We start from the raw sequence: 20,413 nt of genomic DNA, 5'->3' as shown, positions 1-20,413 counted from the left end.
TGGCATAGGGAATGGAATTAGATGTGTCTGTTTGCTAATTGCTCTGTAGTCAGTGCAGAGTCGGAGGGTTCCATCTTCCTTGGGTGCTATGGTTATAGGCGATGCATATGGTGATACGGACGGACGGATAATACCTGCGTCCAACATCTTCGCAAGCTCTTCTTTCAGCCATGCCTTCTTTTCTCTGGTGAGGTTGTAAGGTTTCCTCCGTACTACAGTTTCGTCATGTAATTTAAGCGGGACTTCAAACTTCGTATCATCTGGAGGATAGCCTCCACAGCAGTATAATTCAGGATAGATTAGAGGTATGTCATCTCCTTTCTTTACAACGTGAATTTCATTTTCTTTTCTAACAGGTTGCGGTTCCTACCCATCTTGGCTCACAGACACAGTGTCATCCCAGTGTATGTTCAGCTTGAGCAACTTCATTTCCGGACGGGAGAGTAGAAAGTCATACTCAATGCCTTCTATAACCAGTGCCAGTATTTCTGCAGTTTGTGATTGGTATTTAAGCTTTAGGCGCATTCATTCGCAGTGTTCCTTCTCACGCCCGTCGTAGCCTCGTACAACCACTGTTTTTCCTGTGAATATCTTCTCAGTTTTAGCTCTGCTTCTTTTTATAATTGAAACCGAAGCTCCACTGTCCACAAGAGCTCGCATTGTCTCACCGTCCACTTCGAGTTGTATATGCAATAAACTTGATGACACAAGTTGAACTGTCTCACTTGCTGTAGAGACATCTTTAGAATTCTCCTCGGCTTCTTCTTGCTCTTCATTGTTTAACTCTGTGGGTTTCTGTACGGGAGTTATAGGTCTTGTGGTGCTCGCGCCAAAGTTAGACCTGACACCGTCCAACACCAACGAACACTTCTCATCCAAGCGATTGACGCTTGGCGTCCCTGAAAAGTCTTGTCTAGCCTTGTAGCTTCGCTCAGTCCAGCTATGCGGAAATAGTTTTAGCAGTTCCAAGAGCGCTTCGAGCGTTTTCGAGCCTTGTGCTAAAACCTGTCGTTGCAAATCGCTAGGTAAACCATGGATGATAAGGGCAAGAAGTGATGACAGCGACAGTTCAGGTTCAGCGCGGCGAAGAAGTCGCTGTTTCTCCAGAAAATACTCGAGTGGCATGCTGGGCTTGAAACGGTAGAATAGTGCTTCATGCCACCGCTCAACCAGATTCTTACTGAAAGTCGGAAGGAAACTATCCTTCCATTTAAACCAAGGTTAAGGCTCTCGTTGCGAAAGTCGCCACTCGTGCCACTTTCTTGCTATCCCGCTAAGGAATTGTCGCATGTTGATCACTAGGTCTTCATCAGACAGCCATCCATTGTTCTTCGCAGCTCGTTCATAGAAAGTTATCCACCCTTCTGGACTTTCGGATGAGCCGTCGAACGTTTCAGGACGTACTATTTGTGATGTATGGTTCGCCAGTTTGGTTAAAGTAGAAGCCAGAGTCTCAATAATGGAGCTTTTCTGCGAAATTTGCTGTTGTTGAATTGATATGGTTCGAAGAACTGTCGCTAGATCATCAGATAAAGTATGCCGAAGCGTGAAAGTTCTTTCTATCGGTGTCAACATCAGCTTGTTGAACAGACGCAGCGGAATATTTACTTTCACTGAATGTTGCTCCAAAAGGTGAGCTTCTGAACGAGATTCAGAAGCTCATCTGTAGTGACGTGATCGGGAAGGTCAGTGGCGGCTTCGTCCTCGACTTGATATTTCTTGAATACCACAGAGTTGCTGCAGTTCTCCACAAAGAAACTCACCCACATATTGGTTCTTGTTGTCGACTGCGCCAAAGTATGTAACAAGCCCGCCCGTAATAAACAGACAAAGTACTCTTCATGTCGCCATTACTAACTTCTTCTTTATTCTCCCCTGACCCCCGGCCCCTTTACTACAAATTCTGTCTTTCTTCTTCTTCAACTGCTTGAGCCCGCTTCAAATATATTAACTTTTTTCATTTTGTTTTGCAATACAGAGTAAACAGTACAGCTATTGGGAAAGGAGGATACTACATCAATTTCAGATGAGCAAGAAATAAGAGCAATTCTGAGCCACCATCGGCGCCTCTAGGTCGCAATACACGGTGTCTTTTTAGCAACAACGCGAGCGATGACAAGAGGATCATCAGGTGGAAAATAAAAAATGTGACTGAAAGGAAGCTCTTTACATTTTCTAATGGCTGCTACTTACGAAAAACAATAAATTGTTTACACATGACACTGTCTCACATTCCGGGGGTGTAGCTCAGTTTCCACTTCCGGTCACCGTTGTGTACGGTCGTGGGTAACATGGGCTCCGAAGGAGCGGATTCAGCGGCCCATTCAAGCCGCGGTAACAGGTCTTTTGCTTCAGTCGACCAGGACTATCAAGTTATTCTGCCTCAACTTCCCTCAGGTCAGGTTGTGATGAATACCATCTTTCTTCGTGCGGATTTGCGGATGCGGCCATACCGCGTAGAAGACTTTCGTGATGCCATGGAACAGCTTGGTGCGCTCCCCGACGTTATCGCTTTGGGGGCGTACCGGATGAACCACGTTTGGGCTGTGACATTCAAGAACGCTGAAGCCACAAAGAAAATGTTGTCTAACGGAGACATACAAGTCAAGAATCGCCGATGCCTTGTGGTTAACCCAAACGACCAAGGATTACGACTGAAGTTGCACTGGCTTCTTTATGGCGTCAGCGATGACGAAGTGCGTACGGCCTTGGCACCGTATGGAAAGGTTACAGAAGTCACGAAGGAAAAATGGCGTGTGCGCGGCATTACGGACAGAGCATCTACAACCCGCCAAGTCTCCATGAAACTCAAATCCGGCGTCACTATCGATGACTTACCTCACCAGTTGCGAGTAGGAAATGAACTCGCTCTGGTTGTTGTGCCAAACCGAGCACCATTATGCCTCCGTTGCAACACCACCGGTCATATGCGACGTGACTGTCGAGTGCCTCGCTGTTCGCAGTGTAGGCGCTTCGGTCACACCGACGCGGAATGCGTGACCACGTACGCAAGCATCAACGGAAAAGCAAAGAAAGACGTGGAGACTGAGCTCATAATGGATGAGGCCGACGCCGAGGAAGCCGCTAGTGACATGCGAGATCAGACAGACTCGAAGGAAGCAAACGAGGCCGTCCCTACCGACGCGTGGAAGGGTGTTTTTCCTGACAACACCACACCCCAGACAAGCGAAGTCTCTTTGACCCGGGAAACGCAGGAGAAGGACGAAGGCAAGGTAGTGGAAGCAGTGTTGGCTGTGGAAGCGCAAGCGGACGCGCAAGTCATGGAAGTTGAATCTGGGGCTTCTGCCAAGAGACCGCGCGACGAAGCAGGCAACGAAGTGGTCAAGCCAAGTGAAAGCAGCGGTGACGAACCGCCCACCAAAACAATCATGAAGGCCGGCCCTCAAACGAGCAGACGACCGAGCTTCAAACCGAAGCCCACCGTCCCTCCTGACCGCAAAATGGAGGGAACTATGCCCTCGTAACGAGGGACAACGCATAACCCAGCGACTCGCCCCGTTACGATTTCCAAGCACCCACCATGTTTTCAAGGCACCTAGCAGCTCAACCACAGCGCTGTAGACCCGCGAACTGCTTGCTGGACGCGACGTTGCCCAGCGAACCAACGATTCAACCGAATACCAGCGCTAAATATCGAGGTAATTTCCATGCGGTCCACCTGTTTTCGGTTTAACCATGGCACTTAACCTTACGAAGCCCCTTCGTCTAGGCACTTTAAACGTTCGTGGTTTGGCAAGCAGGAGACGCCAATACCAAGTAAGCCGGCTTTTCCAAGAAAATAATTTAGATATAGTGGCAGTGCAAGAAACAAAGGTGGAAGGCCAGGAACAGACGGATCGCATGGTGCAGCCATTTAGAGCGCAGTATAATGTGTGCGTGTGCCATGCGGTTGGAACTTCGGGAGGCTGCGCTCTCTTCATTCGTAACAGCGTTGGTATTGTAGAGGAACAAGTGACTATATGTGGAGCTGGCCGATTTGTTATACTTGATTTTTGTTTTGCCGCCTTTAAGTGGCGCATAGTGTGTGTGTATGCTCCAAACGATGAATGTGCACGTAGAGCGTTTTTTGAACAGCTAGAAGAATACCTGAAGTGCGAGCGATACGTAATTTTGATGGGAGATTTTAATTGTGTGTGCAGACCACAAGATCGCGCAAAAAAACAGCAACGTAAAGATACAAGCGCGCAGTTTTTAAATGTACTTGTAAACGATTATGATTTGGAAGATGTCGGTAGTCTTTTATCGACGGGGAAAACATCCGTTTATACACACTATCAAGGTGAAAGTCATGCGCGATTAGACCGAGCATACGTTGCTTTACAGCTTGTGCCACTGTGTCAGAGTTACGAAATTAAACACGTCTCATTTTCTGACCATAGTCTAGTAATGTTTAATTTAGGGGAAAAACGAAAAGAAACGAATTTTAACTGGGATCTTTGGAAATTTAATGCGAAACTGCTTGATGATGAATGCTTTGTGAATGATATAAAAGAAATTATTTGTTCCTCAACGACAGCGCAGACCAATGACTGCATTGAAAGCTGGGAAATTCTCAAAACAAACGTTAAAATGAAAGCGATAGAAAGGGCAACTGTACTGCGTCGCAAGGAAAAACAAAAAGAAAAAGAATTAATTAGCCAACTAGAATTCTTCATGTGTACAGAGTGTGAAAATGCTGGATCTTGCATGAAGCAGATAAAAGAAATAAAAAGTAAGCTCGAACTTATCGACCAAGAACGATATAAAGGAGCTATGGTACGAGCGCGGGTGGAACGATTATGGAATGGGGAAACGCCCACTAAACGGGCGTTAAGTGACGAAAAGAGATACGCAACAAAAAAAGACATAGAAGCAATAATATATCAAAACGAGGAAACTTCCGAACCTACCATGATAGAACGAGCATTCGTAGCTCATTATCGCGAACTGCTTGGAAGCAAGAAAAAACTAGAAGAAGGATTTGAGCGAGACTTCCTTAATCTCATGCCACGTTTAGAAGAAGACATTAAAGCAAACCTTGAATTACCAATTACATTACGAGAGATTGAAGATGCCATCGATGGACTAGGTGCAGGAAAAGCTCCCGGGCCAGATGGCTTAGGAGCGGCCTTCTACAAGGCTTTCAAACATCAGCTTAGCCAATTACTACATTGTGTTTTCGAGGAAATGTATACAACACAGCGAACGTCACCATCTTTCCGAACATCTCATATTGTGCTAATCCCTAAGTGCGAAGACCCGGTTAAACTGTTGTCAGTAAAATCATACAGGCCAATAAGCCTTACAAACTGCGACTACAAAATATTTACAAAAGTGCTAGCGAAAAGACTTCACAGTGTCGTAACACAGCTAGTGGGACCACATGAAACATGTGGCATCAAGGGCCGAACAATTTCTACGAATACGCATGTAGCTCGGTGTGTGCTTGAGTGTTGCGATGCCCTCTCCAGTCGGGTTGCAGTGCTGCAACTGGACTTGGAGAAAGCGTTTGACAATGTATCCCATCAAGTACTCTTTTCATTATTGGAATACGTTAATGTCTGCAGAGTGATATTAAATGGAGTTAAAATGGCCTACTCAGAGTGCAGCACGCGGATCATTATAAACAAAAAGTTAAGTGAACCAATCCAACTTCTCTCCAGTGTTCGGCAAGGATGTGCAATCTCATCATTACATTTTGATCTCTCTTTGGAACCTTTCTGCTTGAGCCTAATTAATAGCCAAAAAGTTCGCGGTTTTATGCTTGAAGCGACAGAAGTCAAGGTACTCGCATACGCTGATGACATTGCTGTCTTTTGTCAGGACCAGGAAAGCATCAAAGAAGTGGTTAGGCTGACGGGTAACTTGTGTAAGGAAGCCGGATGCAAGATTAACTGGGAGAAGACCATAGGGTTTTGGCATGGCGAGTGGAGCGAAAAACCTGAATCATTCGCTGGCGTACAATGGACAGCAATGCCAACAACGTACTTAGGTGCCCCTCTACAATGTTATGATGATCCCGAACAATATTGGAAAGAAGAAACAGAGCGGGTGAAAGATAAGATACTGGGATGGCAGGGTCGGAATCTGTCAATGTTTGCACGTGCGACTACTTGTAATCTCTTTTTAGTTGCCAAGTTATGGTATGTGTTGCAAGTGTTGTTCATGTCCCGGGCTAACCTACAAAAATTCACAGAGTCTTCGCAGTGTTTATTTGGGGTGGGAGTTGGGAGAGAACTAGTCGCACTAACCTGTTTTTGTCTGTGAAGAAAGGTGGACTTGGTCTGTCGCACCTCTTTATCAGACAAATTGTGTCACGTTTTATATTTTTAAGGGATCAGTGCAACCCATTTTTGCGCACGGTTATACAAGTTCGCCTGCACAATACACTACCAGAATTCATTGTTTGTACAAACAAGACCGCGTTACGCGGTATAAGAGGTTACTGGCACGAAGTTGTTGTTGCTTTTAGCATACTTAAGGCGCGTTTTTCTTTTGGATATTTGAGTATAGTCAAAAGGAAAAACCTGTACAAAGATTTATTGGATGTTATGTTACCTGTTCCCTTGTACAGAAACATATACACTGGAGGTACTGGACAAGACGTCTTAAAACGAGTCAAAGGAATGCCGATAAAACCCCATGTAAAATCATTCTTCTTCAAGCTCCATACGAATACTTTACCGGTAAAGACGTGGCTACAAGACAAAGGAATCTTCGTACCGTGGACAGTCAACTGCATATTATGCAAAAACCAGAAACTATGGAACATGTATTTATCGATTGCTGGGATCCAATATTTCATTGGGACATCCTTCAGCGAACTATTAAAAAGGAACTGCCGATTACGCCACATGGAATCCGATTTTTACCAGTTGAGAATCATGGAGACATTCCTTATGACATGATAATGGTTCTGAGCCTCCATAGTATATGGAAAACTAGAATGGCAGTAAGAAATGCCGACGTTAACCCTCATACTGTAAGGGAAAATTTTATCGAACATGTAGTGTATATGCGAGAGATGTACCGTGCACAGCCACAGCCACCTGATTGGGTGGGACTGCTTGATGAGTTGATCGCTTTCAAAAAGTTTTGAAACCTTCCGTGTTGTTCCCTTCTGTATCATGTAAACAGGCAATAAAGAAAAAAAAAGGTGTAGCTCAGTGGTAGAGCGCTCGCTTCGCATGTGAGAAGTCCCGGGTTCAAACCCCGGCACCTCCAGTCTTGAATATAATTACTTTTTTCATTTTGTTTTGCAATACAGAGTGAGCAATACAGCTATTTGGAAAGGAGGATATTACATCAATTTCAGATGAGCAAGAAATAAGAGCAATTCTAAGCCACCATCGGCGCCTCTACGTCGCAATACACGGTGTCTTTTTAGCAACAACGCGAGCGATGACAAGAGGAACATGAGGTGGAAAATAACAAATGTGACTGAAAGGAAGCTCTTTACATTTTCTAATGGCTGCTACTTACGACGAACAGTAAAGTGTTTACACATGACACTGTCTCACATTCCGGGGGTGTAGCTCAGTGGTAGAGCGCTCGCTTCGCATGTGAGAAGTCCCGGGTTCAAACCCCGGCACCTCCAGTCTTGAATATAATTACTTTTTTCATTTTGTTTTGCAATACAGAGTGAGCAATACAGCTATTTGGAAAGGAGGATATTACATCAATTTCAGATGAGCAAGAAATAAGAGCAATTCTAAGCCACCATCGGCGCCTCTACGTCGCAATACACGGTGTCTTTTTAGCAACAACGCGAGCGATGACAAGAGGAACATGAGGTGGAAAATAACAAATGTGACTGAAAGGAAGCTCTTTACATTTTCTAATGGCTGCTACTCACGACGAACAATAAATTGTTTACACGTGACACTGTCCTACATTCCGGGGGTGTAGCTCAGTGGTAGAGCGCTCGCTTCGCATGTGAGAAGTCCCGGGTTCAAACCCCGGCACCTCCAGTCTTGAATATATTAACTTTTTTCATTTTGTTTTGCAATACAGAGTGAGCAATACAGCTATTTGGAAAGGAGGATATTACATCAATTTCAGATGAGCAAGAAATAAGAGCAATTCTAAGCCACCATCGGCGCCTCTACGTCGCAATACACGGTGTCTTTTTAGCAACAACGCGAGCGATGACAAGAGGAACATGAGGTGGAAAATAACAAATGTGACTGAAAGGAAGCTCTTTACATTTTCTAATGGCTGCTACTCACGACGAACAATAAATTGTTTACACATGACACTGTCTCACATTCCGGGGGTGTAGCTCAGTGGTAGAGCGCTCGCTTCGCATGTGAGAAGTCCCGGGTTCAAACCCCGGCACCTCCAGTCTTGAATATATTAACTTTTTTCATTTTGTTTTGCAATACAGAGTGAAGCAATACAGCTATTGGAAAGGAGGATACTACATCAATTTCAGATGAGCAAGAAATAAGAGCAATTCTAAGCCACCATCGGCGCCTCTACGTCGCAATACACGGTGTCTTTTTAGCAACAACGCGAGCGATGACAAGAGGAACATGAGGTGGAAAATAACAAATGTGACTGAAAGGAAGCTCTTTACATTTTCTAATGGCTGCTACTCACGACGAACAATAAATTGTTTACACATGACACTGTCTCACATTCCGGGGGTGTAGCTCAGTGGTAGAGCGCTCGCTTCGCATGTGAGAAGTCCCGGGTTCAAACCCCGGCACCTCCAGTCTTGAATATATTAACTTTTTTCATTTTGTTTTGCAATACAGAGTGAAGCAATACAGCTATTGGGAAAGGAGGATACTACATCAATTTCAGATGAGCAAGAAATAAGAGCAATTCTAAGCCACCATCGGCGCCTCTACGTCGCAATACACGGTGTCTTTTTAGCAACAACGCGAGCGATGACAAGAGGAACATGAGGTGGAAAATAACAAATGTGACTGAAAGGAAGCTCATTACATTTTCTAATGGCTGCTACTCACGACGAACAATAAATTGTTTACACATGACACTGTCTCACATTCCGGGGGTGTAGCTCAGTGGTAGAGCGCTCGCTTCGCATGTGAGAAGTCCCGGGTTCAAACCCCGGCACCTCCAGTCTTGAATATATTAACTTTTTTCATTTTGTTTTGCAATACAGAGTAAACAATACAGCTATTGGGAAAGGAGGATACTACATCAATTTCAGATGAGCAAGAAATAAGAGCAATTCTAAGCCACCATCGGCGCCTCTACGTCGCAATACACGGTGTCTTTTTAGCAACAACGCGAGCGATGACAAGAGGAACATGAGGTGGAAAATAACAAATGTGACTGAAAGGAAGCTCTTTACATTTTCTAATGGCTGCTACTCACGACGAACAATAAATTGTTTACACATGACACTGTCTCACATTCCGGGGGTGTAGCTCAGTGGTAGAGCGCTCGCTTCGCATGTGAGAAGTCCCGGGTTCAAACCCCGGCACCTCCAGTCTTGAATATAATTACTTTTTTCATTTTGTTTTGCAATACAGAGTGAGCAATACAGCTATTGGGAAAGGAGGATACTACATCAATTTCAGATGAGCAAGAAATAAGAGCAATTCTAAGCCACCATCGGCGCCTCTACGTCGCAATACACGGTGTCTTTTTAGCAACAACGCGAGCGATGACAAGAGGAACATGAGGTGGAAAATAACAAATGTGACTGAAAGGAAGCTCTTACATTTTCTAATGGCTGCTACTCACGACGAACAATAAATTGTTTACACATGACACTGTCTCACATTCCGGGGGTGTAGCTCAGTGGTAGAGCGCTCGCTTCGCATGTGAGAAGTCCCGGGTTCAAACCCCGGCACCTCCAGTGTTGAATATATTACTTTTTTCATTTTGTTTTGCAATACAGAGTAAACAATACAGCTATTGGGAAAGGAGGATACTACATCAATTTCAGATGAGCAAGAAATAAGAGCAATTCTAAGCCACCATCGGCGCCTCTACGTCGCAATACACGGTGTCTTTTTAGCAACAACGCGAGCGATGACAAGAGGAACATGAGGTGGAAAATAACAAATGTGACTGAAAGGAAGCTCTTTACATTTTCTAATGGCTGCTACTCACGACGAACAATAAATTGTTTACACATGACACTGTCCTACATTCCGGGGGTGTAGCTCAGTGGTAGAGCGCTCGCTTCGCATGTGAGAAGTCCCGGGTTCAAACCCCGGCACCTCCAGTGTTGAATATATTAACTTTTTTCATTTTGTTTTGCAATACAGAGTGAGCAATACAGCTATTTGGAAAGGAGGATATTACATCAATTTCAGATGAGCAAGAAATAAGAGCAATTCTAAGCCACCATCGGCGCCTCTACGTCGCAATACACGGTGTCTTTTTAGCAACAACGCGAGCGATGACAAGAGGAACATGAGGTGGAAAATAACAAATGTGACTGAAAGGAAGCTCATTACATTTTCTAATGGCTGCTACTTACGACGAACAATAAATTGTTTACACATGACACTGTCTCACATTCCGGGGGTGTAGCTCAGTGGTAGAGCGCTCGCTTCGCATGTGAGAAGTCCCGGGTTCAAACCCCGGCACCTCCAGTGTTGAATATATTAACTTTTTTCATTTTGTTTTGCAATACAGAGTGAGCAATACAGCTATTTGGAAAGGAGGATATTACATCAATTTCAGATGAGCAAGAAATAAGAGCAATTCTAAGCCACCATCGGCGCCTCTACGTCGCAATACACGGTGTCTTTTTAGCAACAACGCGAGCGATGACAAGAGGAACATGAGGTGGAAAATAACAAATGTGACTGAAAGGAAGCTCTTTACATTTTCTAATGGCTGCTACTTACGACGAACAGTAAAGTGTTTACACATGACACTGTCCTACATTCCGGGGGTGTAGCTCAGTGGTAGAGCGCTCGCTTCGCATGTGAGAAGTCCCGGGTTCAAACCCCGGCACCTCCAGTCTTGAATATAATTACTTTTTTCATTTTGTTTTGCAATACAGAGTGAGCAATACAGCTATTGGGAAAGGAGGATACTACATCAATTTCAGATGAGCAAGAAATAAGAGCAATTCTAAGCCACCATCGGCGCCTCTACGTCGCAATACACGGTGTCTTTTTAGCAACAACGCGAGCGATGACAAGAGGAACATGAGGTGGAAAATAACAAATGTGACTGAAAGGAAGCTCTTTACATTTTCTAATGGCTGCTACTCACGACGAACAATAAATTGTTTACACATGACACTGTCTCACATTCCGGGGGTGTAGCTCAGTGGTAGAGCGCTCGCTTCGCATGTGAGAAGTCCCGGGTTCAAACCCCGGCACCTCCAGTGTTGAATATATTAACTTTTTTCATTTTGTTTTGCAATACAGAGTAAAACAATACAGCTATTGGGAAAGGAGGATACTACATCAATTTCAGATGAGCAAGAAATAAGAGCAATTCTAAGCCACCATCGGCGCCTCTACGTCGCAATACACGGTGTCTTTTTAGCAACAACGCGAGCGATGACAAGAGGAACATGAGGTGGAAAATAACAAATGTGACTGAAAGGAAGCTCTTTACATTTTCTAATGGCTGCTACTTACGACGAACAATAAATTGTTTACACATGACACTGTCCTACATTCCGGGGGTGTAGCTCAGTGGTAGAGCGCTCGCTTCGCATGTGAGAAGTCCCGGGTTCAAACCCCGGCACCTCCAGTGTTGAATATATTAACTTTTTTCATTTTGTTTTGCAATACAGAGTAAACAATACAGCTATTGGGAAAGGAGGATACTACATCAATTTCAGATGAGCAAGAAATAAGAGCAATTCTAAGCCACCATCGGCGCCTCTACGTCGCAATACACGGTGTCTTTTTAGCAACAACGCGAGCGATGACAAGAGGAACATGAGGTGGAAAATAACAAATGTGACTGAAAGGAAGCTCTTTACATTTTCTAATGGCTGCTACTCACGACGAACAATAAATTGTTTACACATGACACTGTCTCACATTCCGGGGGTGTAGCTCAGTGGTAGAGCGCTCGCTTCGCATGTGAGAAGTCCCGGGTTCAAACCCCGGCACCTCCAGTGTTGAATATATTAACTTTTTTCATTTTGTTTTGCAATACAGAGTGAGCAATACAGCTATTGGGAAAGGAGGATACTACATCAATTTCAGATGAGCAAGAAATAAGAGCAATTCTAAGCCACCATCGGCGCCTCTACGTCGCAATACACGGTGTCTTTTTAGCAACAACGCGAGCGATGACAAGAGGAACATGAGGTGGAAAATAACAAATGTGACTGAAAGGAAGCTCATTACATTTTCTGATGGCTGCTACTCACGACGAACAATAAATTGTTTACACATGGCACTGTCTCACATTCCGGGGGTGTAGCTCAGTTTCCACTTCCGGCCATCACAGTGAACGGTCGCGGAATGTCTTGCTCCTCAGGAGCGGTTACAGCGGCCCTCGGCCGCGGTTCCCGGTCAACGGAAAAACCTTCTCCGGATTACCAGATGGTTCTACCACAACTGCCTTCAGGTGCAAGTGTTTTGAACACTATTTTTATCCACGGCGAAGTTAAAGCTCGGCCTTACCGTTTCGAGCATTTCAGGGATGCGCTTTCGCGACTCATGCTGCTGCCGGAAGTGGTGGCCCTCGGGGCCTATCAGATGAATCATGTGTGGGCCGTAACTTTTTCGAACGAGGCGACCAAAAAGAAGATATTGGACACAGAAGCATTCCTTGTCAAGGAACACCGTTGCGTAGTCATTGACCCGTGCAACCAGGGTGTCAGGCTCAAGCTCTTCTGGCTGTTGCATGGTGTTCCTGACGAAGACGTCAGAACAGCCTTGGCACCGTTCGGAAGAGTAACTGAAGTGACGAGAGAGAAGTGGAGAGTCCAGGGCTGCAACGACAAAGGAATCACGACACGGTCTGTGGTCCTGAAACTCAAGCCCGGAATGACAGCAGACGACCTACCACACCAACTTCGTGTTGCGGAAGACCTGGCTCTCGTCATTGTCCCGGGCAGAGCACCCCTCTGCCTCCGGTGCCGTGGCACTGGACACATTCGACGAGAATGCCGGGTTCCACGCTGTGGGCTGTGTCGTCGCTTTGGCCACGACGAGACCCAGTGCGTGAGAACGTACGCCAACGTTGCAGGCCCAGGCAGGAGCGAGGACTCGTCCGAGCTTCTCATGGATCAAGAGGACGCCGAAGAGGCCGCCAAAGGAGCAGCTGAAGGGGCGGCGGCTCAGTCTGCACCACTGGTTACGAAGACCGCAAAGGTGAACCTGAAGGTTATAGATGAAGGCAATGTGCCGGATTCTGCGCCTCCACCTGCCAAGGTTCAAGTGACGGAAGCTGGTGCTGACGTGACAGGCGCGTCGTCAGAAATCACGCCACCTCCGACCAAAGTGGCTGACGAGCCAGTTAGCGTCAGTGAGGACATGGACCTGACTTCCGACGCTAAGGGCGCCGGAAAGCGGTTGCGTGACGATGTTGAGGACCACAGCCAAAACACCGAAGGCGTGGATACCGAAGGACCGACACCAAAAACACCGACAGTCCGACGGTCGACGCTGAAGGTCAAGCCCAACGTGCCGCCAGACAGACGGCCGTCGCATGCGCCGCCTCCGCCTTAGCGGAGGTAGTGCCACGGAAAGAACTTTCCGCACCCGATCTTTGATCGGGAGTGATTCTACGAGGACGTCGTTTTGCAGTTGTCTCCTTCAAAGAGCAACACCAAGCATCAGTGTATACAACAGCCGCTATGTTTCCTCGAACCGTGTGAGTAGGGGCCCACCTTAATTGCAGCTAACACAATGGCAAACGAAATTAACATCACCACTCCGCTTCGTTTGGCGACATTAAACGTCAGAGGGCTGTCACAGCGGCGAAGACAATGTCAGATTAGCCGCATGCTATTAGAAAAAGACATTGATTTGATGGCAGTCCAAGAAACAAAAATTGAATCAGAGGAAAAAACGGATCGATTGGCAGAAATTTTCAGAACGAATTACAACGTATGCGTTTGCCATGCGAATGGTACTTCTGGTGGCTGCCTTCTTTTTATTAGAAACAGTATTGGGATAACAGAGCAGCAAGTTACTTCATGTCAGGGAGGGCGTATGCTTATTTGTGATTTTTCTTTTTCTGGACTGCTTTGGCGGGCGGTGTGTGTATATGCACCTAATAATGCTTGTGAACGCGAAGAATTTTTTGTTTATCTGAGGTCTTTCTTGGTGTGTGACAGGCACGTTCTAGTGTTTGGCGACTTTAATTGTGTGTGCCGGCCGATAGATAGATCGAAAAAGCTGCTCAGTCAAGATAGAAGCGCAACTGTTCTGCATGAAATTTTGTGTGAAGTTGATCTGGAGGATGTTGGAAGTGTTCTTGGTTCTGACAGTGATGTGCAATATACGCATTTTCAAGGAGACTGCCACTCGAGGTTAGACCGTATCTATGTCCCTTTTCTCTTAGTTCCGCTCCTTTCTAGCTACAGTGTCGAATGCATCAGTTTCAGTGACCATTGCTTGGTAATGGTTACGATAGGTACGAAAAGCAAAGAGAAAAAATTTAATTGGCACTTATGGAAACTTAATGACAATTTATTGCAGGATGAATTGTTTCTACGAAGAATAAAAGAGAAATTAGAAAATGTTCTCCTTCAAAATGCGGAAAATGTTGTAGAAGCTTGGGAACTGTTTAAAACCGAAGCGAAAATAATTGCTTTAGAGAGAGCATGCGTGTTGCGGCACAAACAAAAGCAAGAGGAACGGCAAATGCAGTGCACGTTAGCATACCTTTTGAACATGGAAAGAGGCGCGGCTGGTACATTTGTAAGCGATATCAAAGAACTTAAAGCGAAACTTGAAGTCATTGATGAAGAGAGATATCGCGGCGCCGTTTTGAGAGCACGCGCAGAACGAGTATGGTTGGGTGAAACGCCCACCAAGCGAGCGCTAAGTGATGAGAAGAGACACGCATTGAGTAAGGAAATAAAAGAAATAGTTTATCAAGGGCAGCTTACAAACGACAAGGAAATGATAGAACGTGCTTTCGTGGACCACTATAGTACGCTGCTAAGCAAGAGAGCAAGCGATATCTCGGCGTTTAAAAGTGATTATTTGCCTCTGATGCCGAGAATTGATGGTGAACTTAAGGAAGCTCTTGAAAGGCCTATTTCTGTAGAAGAAATTGAAAAGGCTATCGATGACCTCAGTGCAAGAAAATCGCCTGGACCAGATGGTCTTGGGGCAGCGATATATAAAATTTTCAAGGTTGAAGTAGCACAGGCTCTGTATCGCGTCATAACGAAGTGTTATGAACAAAAATGGACGCCTCCTTCCTTCCGACAGACACATGTGGTACTTATACCTAAAGTTACTGACCCCATAAAGCTTCAATCAGTAGAGGCCTACCGACCAATAAGTTTAGCTAACATTGATTATAAAGTATTCATGAAGGTGCTCGCCCAACGTCTTCAGAGTGTAGTGAAATCCCTAGTAGGTACACATCAGACATGCGGTATAAAAGGTAGGACTATTTTCACAAATATACACACAGCGCGAAGCATACTTGAATGCTGCGATTTGATGCAAGATCGTGTAGCTATGCTACAACTGGATTTAGCCAAAGCTTTTGACAGGGTGTCGCACGAGATCCTGTTTCTGCTTCTTGAATACATGAATGTCGGAACAGTCATTTTGGATGGGGTGAAAATGGTTTATGATGGTTGTACAACAAACCTAATTATCAACAACAGACTCAGCAGACGAATTCCAGTACTGTCTAGCATAAAACAAGGGTGTCCGATCTCGGCCTTGCTTTTCGCTCTTTATTTAGAACCTTTCTGTTAAAGATACTTCAGAGCCATAGTATTCGCGGGTACACGTTTTTTGGCAGAGAAATAAAAGTGTTAGCCTACGCTGACGACATAGCAGTGTTCTGTCGCGATAAGCAAAGCATTGCAGAAGTAGTGAAGGAAGCCCAATCTTTTTGTAGTGCTTCTGGTAGTGCCATAAGTTGGCCAAAGTGTTAGGATTTTGGCACGGGGACTGGCAAGATACGCCAGAATTGTTTTGCAGAATGCAGTGGAGTGTGTTACCCTGGCACTTATCTTGGGGTTCCACTCGGCAACTACCGAGAGCCAGTAGAATACTGGACGAATGAGAGGGACAGAATGAAAGAACAAACTAACAAATGGGGAGGCCACAACTTTTCGATGTTTGCAAGAGCCAAAGTGTGTAATATGTTTTTAGTAGCTAAAGTGTTTTACGTCTTGCAGGTGCTATGCATGAGCCGATCTTCAGTTCAAAAAATACACAGAGTGTTTGCGGAATTTATTTGGGGTTCAGTATGGGAACGCATGAGCAGATTTAATTTGTTTCACTCTTTGCGCAACGGCGGACTCAGTTTAACTCATTTGTTTTTCAAGCAACTTGTGTCGAGATTTGTTTTCTTTCGTGACCAAAGTGATGGGTTTCTGCGCACGGTGATCCAAGTGAGATTACGTGACGCTTTGCCCGATTTCGTTGTATCGTCGCACGCAGTCAAACCGATGGCACTAAAAGGCTATCTGCGTGAAGTTATCACGGCGATTCGTCTTCTAAATGCGAGATTTTCTAGGGAGTACTTGTTTGAAGTGTCACGAAAAAAATTATATAAGGATCTTGTTGACGTTTTTGTACCTATGCCAGTGTATCGTTCTATGTACAACTTAGGGCCTGAACGTGATGTTCTCAAAAGAGTAAGGAATATGCCTGTAAGAGCTAACACAAAATCCTTCTTTTTCAAGCTCCACACTGACACACTGCCGGTTAAGCCATGGCTAAGGAGCAAGGGTTTGTTTGTCCCATGGTCTGTCAATTGCCTTATATGCAATAAGGAAGAAACAATTGAACATATTTTTCTTGACTGCCACGATGCCCGCTTTCTTTGGGACATTCTGCAGCGAACTTTAAAAAAGGAGCTCCCGATTAGTGCTTTTGGAATAAGGTTCTTGCCATGCGCAGAACCTGACGGTGTGCCGGCGGACATGTTAATGTTATTGTGTATGCAAAGCGTATGGAGAACTCGAATGGCTGTACACAATGCTGATGTACATGCGAGGTCAGCCAGACACTATTTTGTTGAAAATGTTGTTTACACACGGGAAGTGTTGAAAATGCAAAGTGACCCACCGGAATGGCTTCAAGTGTTGGACAGTTTGGCTTCGTTGAAGCCATTTTAACATGACGCTACAGTCTTTTAACGACTGGTCATTTTAATCTCGCATTTATTTGACATGTTGTTTTTGTGTATTTGCCAAGTCGGTAATAAAGAAAAAAAAAGGGGGTGTAGCTCAGTGGTAGAGCGCTCGCTTCGCATGTGAGAAGTCCCGGGTTCAAACCCCGGCACCTCCAGTGTTGAATATATTAACTTTTTTTCATTTTCTTTTGCAATACAGAGTAAACAATACAGCTATTGGGAAAGGAGGATACTACATCAATTTCAGATGAGCAAGAAATAAGAGCATTTCTAAGCCACCATCGGCGCCTCTACGTCGCAATACACGGTGTCTATTTAGCAACAACGCGAGCGATGACAAGAGGAACATGAGGTGGAAAATAACAAATGTGACTGAAAGGAAGCTCATTACATTTTCTAATGGCTGCTACTCACGACCAACAATAAATTGTTTACACATGACACTGTCTCACATTCCGGGGGTGTAGCTCAGTGGTAGAGGGCCCGCTTCGCATGTGAGAAGTCCCGGGTTCATACCCCGGCACCTCCAGTGTTGAATATATTAACTTTTTTTCATTTTCTTTTGCAATACAGAGTAAGCAATACAGCTATTGGGAAAGGAGGATACTACATCAATTCCAGATGAGCAAGAAATAAGAGCATTTCTAAGCCACCATCGGCGCCTCTACGTCGCAATACACGGTGTCTATTTAGCAACAACGCGAGCGATGACAAGAGGAACATGAGGTGGAAAATAACAAATGTGACTGAAAGGAAGCTCATTACATTTTCTAATGGCTGCTACTCACGACCAACAATAAATTGTTTACACATGACACTGTCTCACATTCCGGGGGTGTAGCTCAGTGGTAGAGCGCTCGCTTCGCATGTGAGAAGTCCCGGGTTCAAACCCCGGCACCTCCAGTGTTGAATATATTAACTTTTTTTATTTTCTTTTGCAATACAGAGTAAACAATACAGCTATTGGGAAAGGAGGATACTACATCAATTTCAGATGAGCAAGAAATAAGAGCAATTCTAAGCCACCATCGGCGCCTCTACGTCGCCTTACACGGTGTCTTTTTAGCAACAACGCGAGCGATGACAAGAGGAACATGAGGTGGAAAATAACAAATGTGACTGAAGAGAAGCTCTTTACATTTTCTAATGGCTGCTACTCACGACGAACAATAAATTGTTTACACATGACACTGTCTCACATTCCGGGGGTGTAGCTCAGTTTCCACTTCCGGCCATCACAGTGAACGGTCGCGGAATGTCTTGCTCCTCAGGAGCGGTTACAGCGGCCCTCGGCCGCGGTTCCCGGTCAACGGAAAAACCTTCTCCGGATTACCAGATGGTTCTACCACAACTGCCTTCAGGTGCAAGTGTTTTGAACACTATTTTTATCCACGGCGAAGTTAAAGCTCGGCCTTACCGTGTTCGAGCATTTCAGGGATGCGCTTTCGCGACTCATGCTGCTGCCGGAAGTGGTGGCCCTCGGGGCCTATCAGATGAATCATGTGTGGGCCGTAACTTTTTCGAACGAGGCGGCCAAAAAGAAGATATTGGACACAGAAGGATTCCTTGTCAAGGAACACCGTTGCGTAGTCATTGACCCGTGCAACCAGGGTGTCAGGCTCAAGCTCTTCTGGCTGTTGCATGGTGTTCCTGACGAAGACGTCAGAACAGCCTTGGCACCGTTCGGAAGAGTAACTGAAGTGACGAGAGAGAAGTGGAGAGTCCAGGGCTGCAACGACAAAGGAACCACGACACGGTCTGTGGTCCTGAAACTCAAGCCCGGAATGACAGCAGACGACCTACCACACCAACTTCGTGTTGCGGAAGACCTGGCTCTCGTCATTGTCCCGGGCAGAGCACCCCTCTGCCTCCGGTGCCGTGGCACTGGACACATTCGACGAGAATGCCGGGTTCCACGCTGTGGGCTGTGTCGTCGCTTTGGCCACGACGAGACCCAGTGCGTGAGAACGTACGCCAACGTTGCAGGCCCAGGCAGGAGCGAGGACTCGTCCGAGCTTCTCATGGATCAAGAGGACGCCGAAGAGGCCGCCAAAGGAGCAGCTGAAGGGGCGGCGGCTCAGTCTGCACCACTGGTTACGAAGACCGCAAAGGTGAACCTGAAGGGGATAGAAGAAGGCAATGTGTCGCATTCTGCGCCTCCACCTGCCAAGGTTCAAGTGACGGCAAGCTGGTGCTGACGTGACGGGCGCGTCGTCAGAAATCACGCCACCTCCGACCAAAGTGGCTGACGAGCCAGTTAGCGTCAGTGAGGACATGGAGCTGACTTCCGACGCTAAGGGCGCCGGAAAGCGGTTGCGTGACGATGTTGAGGACCACAGCCAAAACACCGACGGCGTGGATACCGAAGGACCGACACCAAAAACACCGACAGTCCGACGGTCGACGCTGAAGGTCAAGCCCAACGTGCCGCCAGACAGACGGCCGTCACATGCGCCGCCTCCGCCTTAGCGGAGGTAGTGCCCCGGAAAGAACTTTCCGCACCCGATCTTTGATCGGGAGTGATTCTACGAGGACGTCGTTTTGCAGTTGTCGCCTTCAAAGAGCAACACCAAGCATCAGTGTATACAACAGCCGCTATGTTTCCTCGAACCGTGTGAGTAGGGGCCCACCTTAATTGCAGCTAACACAATGGCAAACGAAATTAACATCACCACTCCGCTTCGTTTGGCGACATTAAACGTCAGAGGGCTGTCACAGCGGCGAAGACAATGTCAGATTAGCCGCATGCTATTAGAAAAAGACATTGATTTGATGGCAGTCCAAGAAACAAAAATTGAATCAGAGGAAAAAACGGATCGATTGGCAGAAATTTTCAGAACGAATTACAACGTATGCGTTTGCCATGCGAATGGTACTTCTGGTGGCTGCCTTCTTTTTATTAGAAACAGTATTGGGATAACAGAGCAGCAAGTTACTTCATGTCAGGGAGGGCGTATGCTTATTTGTGATTTTTCTTTTTCTGGACTGCTTTGGCGGGCGGTGTGTGTATATGCACCTAATAATGCTTGTGAACGCGAAGAATTTTTTGTTTACCTGAGGTCTTTCTTGGTGTGTGACAGGCACGTTCTAGTGTTTGGCGACTTTAATTGTGTGTGCCGGCCGATAGATAGATCGAAAAAGCTGCTCAGTCAAGATAGAAGCGCAACTG

General features: G+C 45.8%; 1 protein-coding gene and 16 non-coding genes across 17 annotated transcripts; all 17 read left to right on the top strand.

Annotated features, from left to right (window-relative positions):
* Positions 1 to 7,152: 7,152 nt before the first annotated feature.
* On the top strand, positions 7,153 to 7,224 carry Trnaa-cgc (transfer RNA alanine (anticodon CGC)). Its single transcript has one exon. It is a non-coding gene; the product is annotated as a tRNA-Ala (tRNA).
* Positions 7,225 to 7,525: 301 nt separating this feature from the next.
* Trnaa-cgc (transfer RNA alanine (anticodon CGC)) lies at positions 7,526 to 7,597 on the top strand. Its single transcript has one exon. It is a non-coding gene; the product is annotated as a tRNA-Ala (tRNA).
* A 301-nt stretch (positions 7,598 to 7,898) lies between these two features.
* Trnaa-cgc (transfer RNA alanine (anticodon CGC)) lies at positions 7,899 to 7,970 on the top strand. Its single transcript has one exon. It is a non-coding gene; the product is annotated as a tRNA-Ala (tRNA).
* A 301-nt stretch (positions 7,971 to 8,271) lies between these two features.
* Positions 8,272 to 8,343, top strand: Trnaa-cgc (transfer RNA alanine (anticodon CGC)). Its single transcript has one exon. It is a non-coding gene; the product is annotated as a tRNA-Ala (tRNA).
* Positions 8,344 to 8,644: 301 nt separating this feature from the next.
* On the top strand, positions 8,645 to 8,716 carry Trnaa-cgc (transfer RNA alanine (anticodon CGC)). The gene has a single exon. It is a non-coding gene; the product is annotated as a tRNA-Ala (tRNA).
* A 302-nt stretch (positions 8,717 to 9,018) lies between these two features.
* On the top strand, positions 9,019 to 9,090 carry Trnaa-cgc (transfer RNA alanine (anticodon CGC)). Its single transcript has one exon. It is a non-coding gene; the product is annotated as a tRNA-Ala (tRNA).
* Positions 9,091 to 9,391: 301 nt separating this feature from the next.
* Trnaa-cgc (transfer RNA alanine (anticodon CGC)) lies at positions 9,392 to 9,463 on the top strand. Its single transcript has one exon. It is a non-coding gene; the product is annotated as a tRNA-Ala (tRNA).
* Positions 9,464 to 9,763: 300 nt separating this feature from the next.
* Positions 9,764 to 9,835, top strand: Trnaa-cgc (transfer RNA alanine (anticodon CGC)). The gene has a single exon. It is a non-coding gene; the product is annotated as a tRNA-Ala (tRNA).
* A 300-nt stretch (positions 9,836 to 10,135) lies between these two features.
* Positions 10,136 to 10,207, top strand: Trnaa-cgc (transfer RNA alanine (anticodon CGC)). The gene has a single exon. It is a non-coding gene; the product is annotated as a tRNA-Ala (tRNA).
* A 301-nt stretch (positions 10,208 to 10,508) lies between these two features.
* Trnaa-cgc (transfer RNA alanine (anticodon CGC)) lies at positions 10,509 to 10,580 on the top strand. Its single transcript has one exon. It is a non-coding gene; the product is annotated as a tRNA-Ala (tRNA).
* Positions 10,581 to 10,881: 301 nt separating this feature from the next.
* Positions 10,882 to 10,953, top strand: Trnaa-cgc (transfer RNA alanine (anticodon CGC)). Its single transcript has one exon. It is a non-coding gene; the product is annotated as a tRNA-Ala (tRNA).
* A 301-nt stretch (positions 10,954 to 11,254) lies between these two features.
* Positions 11,255 to 11,326, top strand: Trnaa-cgc (transfer RNA alanine (anticodon CGC)). Its single transcript has one exon. It is a non-coding gene; the product is annotated as a tRNA-Ala (tRNA).
* Positions 11,327 to 11,628: 302 nt separating this feature from the next.
* Positions 11,629 to 11,700, top strand: Trnaa-cgc (transfer RNA alanine (anticodon CGC)). Its single transcript has one exon. It is a non-coding gene; the product is annotated as a tRNA-Ala (tRNA).
* A 301-nt stretch (positions 11,701 to 12,001) lies between these two features.
* Trnaa-cgc (transfer RNA alanine (anticodon CGC)) lies at positions 12,002 to 12,073 on the top strand. The gene has a single exon. It is a non-coding gene; the product is annotated as a tRNA-Ala (tRNA).
* Positions 12,074 to 17,327: 5,254 nt separating this feature from the next.
* On the top strand, positions 17,328 to 17,399 carry Trnaa-cgc (transfer RNA alanine (anticodon CGC)). Its single transcript has one exon. It is a non-coding gene; the product is annotated as a tRNA-Ala (tRNA).
* A 676-nt stretch (positions 17,400 to 18,075) lies between these two features.
* Positions 18,076 to 18,147, top strand: Trnaa-cgc (transfer RNA alanine (anticodon CGC)). The gene has a single exon. It is a non-coding gene; the product is annotated as a tRNA-Ala (tRNA).
* Positions 18,148 to 18,611: 464 nt separating this feature from the next.
* Positions 18,612 to 19,442, top strand: LOC125944309 (uncharacterized). The gene has a single exon (XM_049664672.1). The coding sequence runs from the start codon at positions 18,699 to 18,701 to the stop codon at positions 19,440 to 19,442; it is 744 nt and encodes a 247-aa protein (XP_049520629.1). The 5' UTR covers positions 18,612 to 18,698.
* The last annotated feature ends 971 nt before the right edge of the window (positions 19,443 to 20,413 follow it).

This window comes from Dermacentor silvarum, chromosome 3, assembly GCF_013339745.2.
Source record: "Dermacentor silvarum isolate Dsil-2018 chromosome 3, BIME_Dsil_1.4, whole genome shotgun sequence".
In the NCBI taxonomy this organism is placed as follows: Eukaryota; Metazoa; Arthropoda; class Arachnida; order Ixodida; family Ixodidae; genus Dermacentor; species Dermacentor silvarum.
This window is presented reverse-complemented; position numbering and strand designations above follow the sequence as displayed.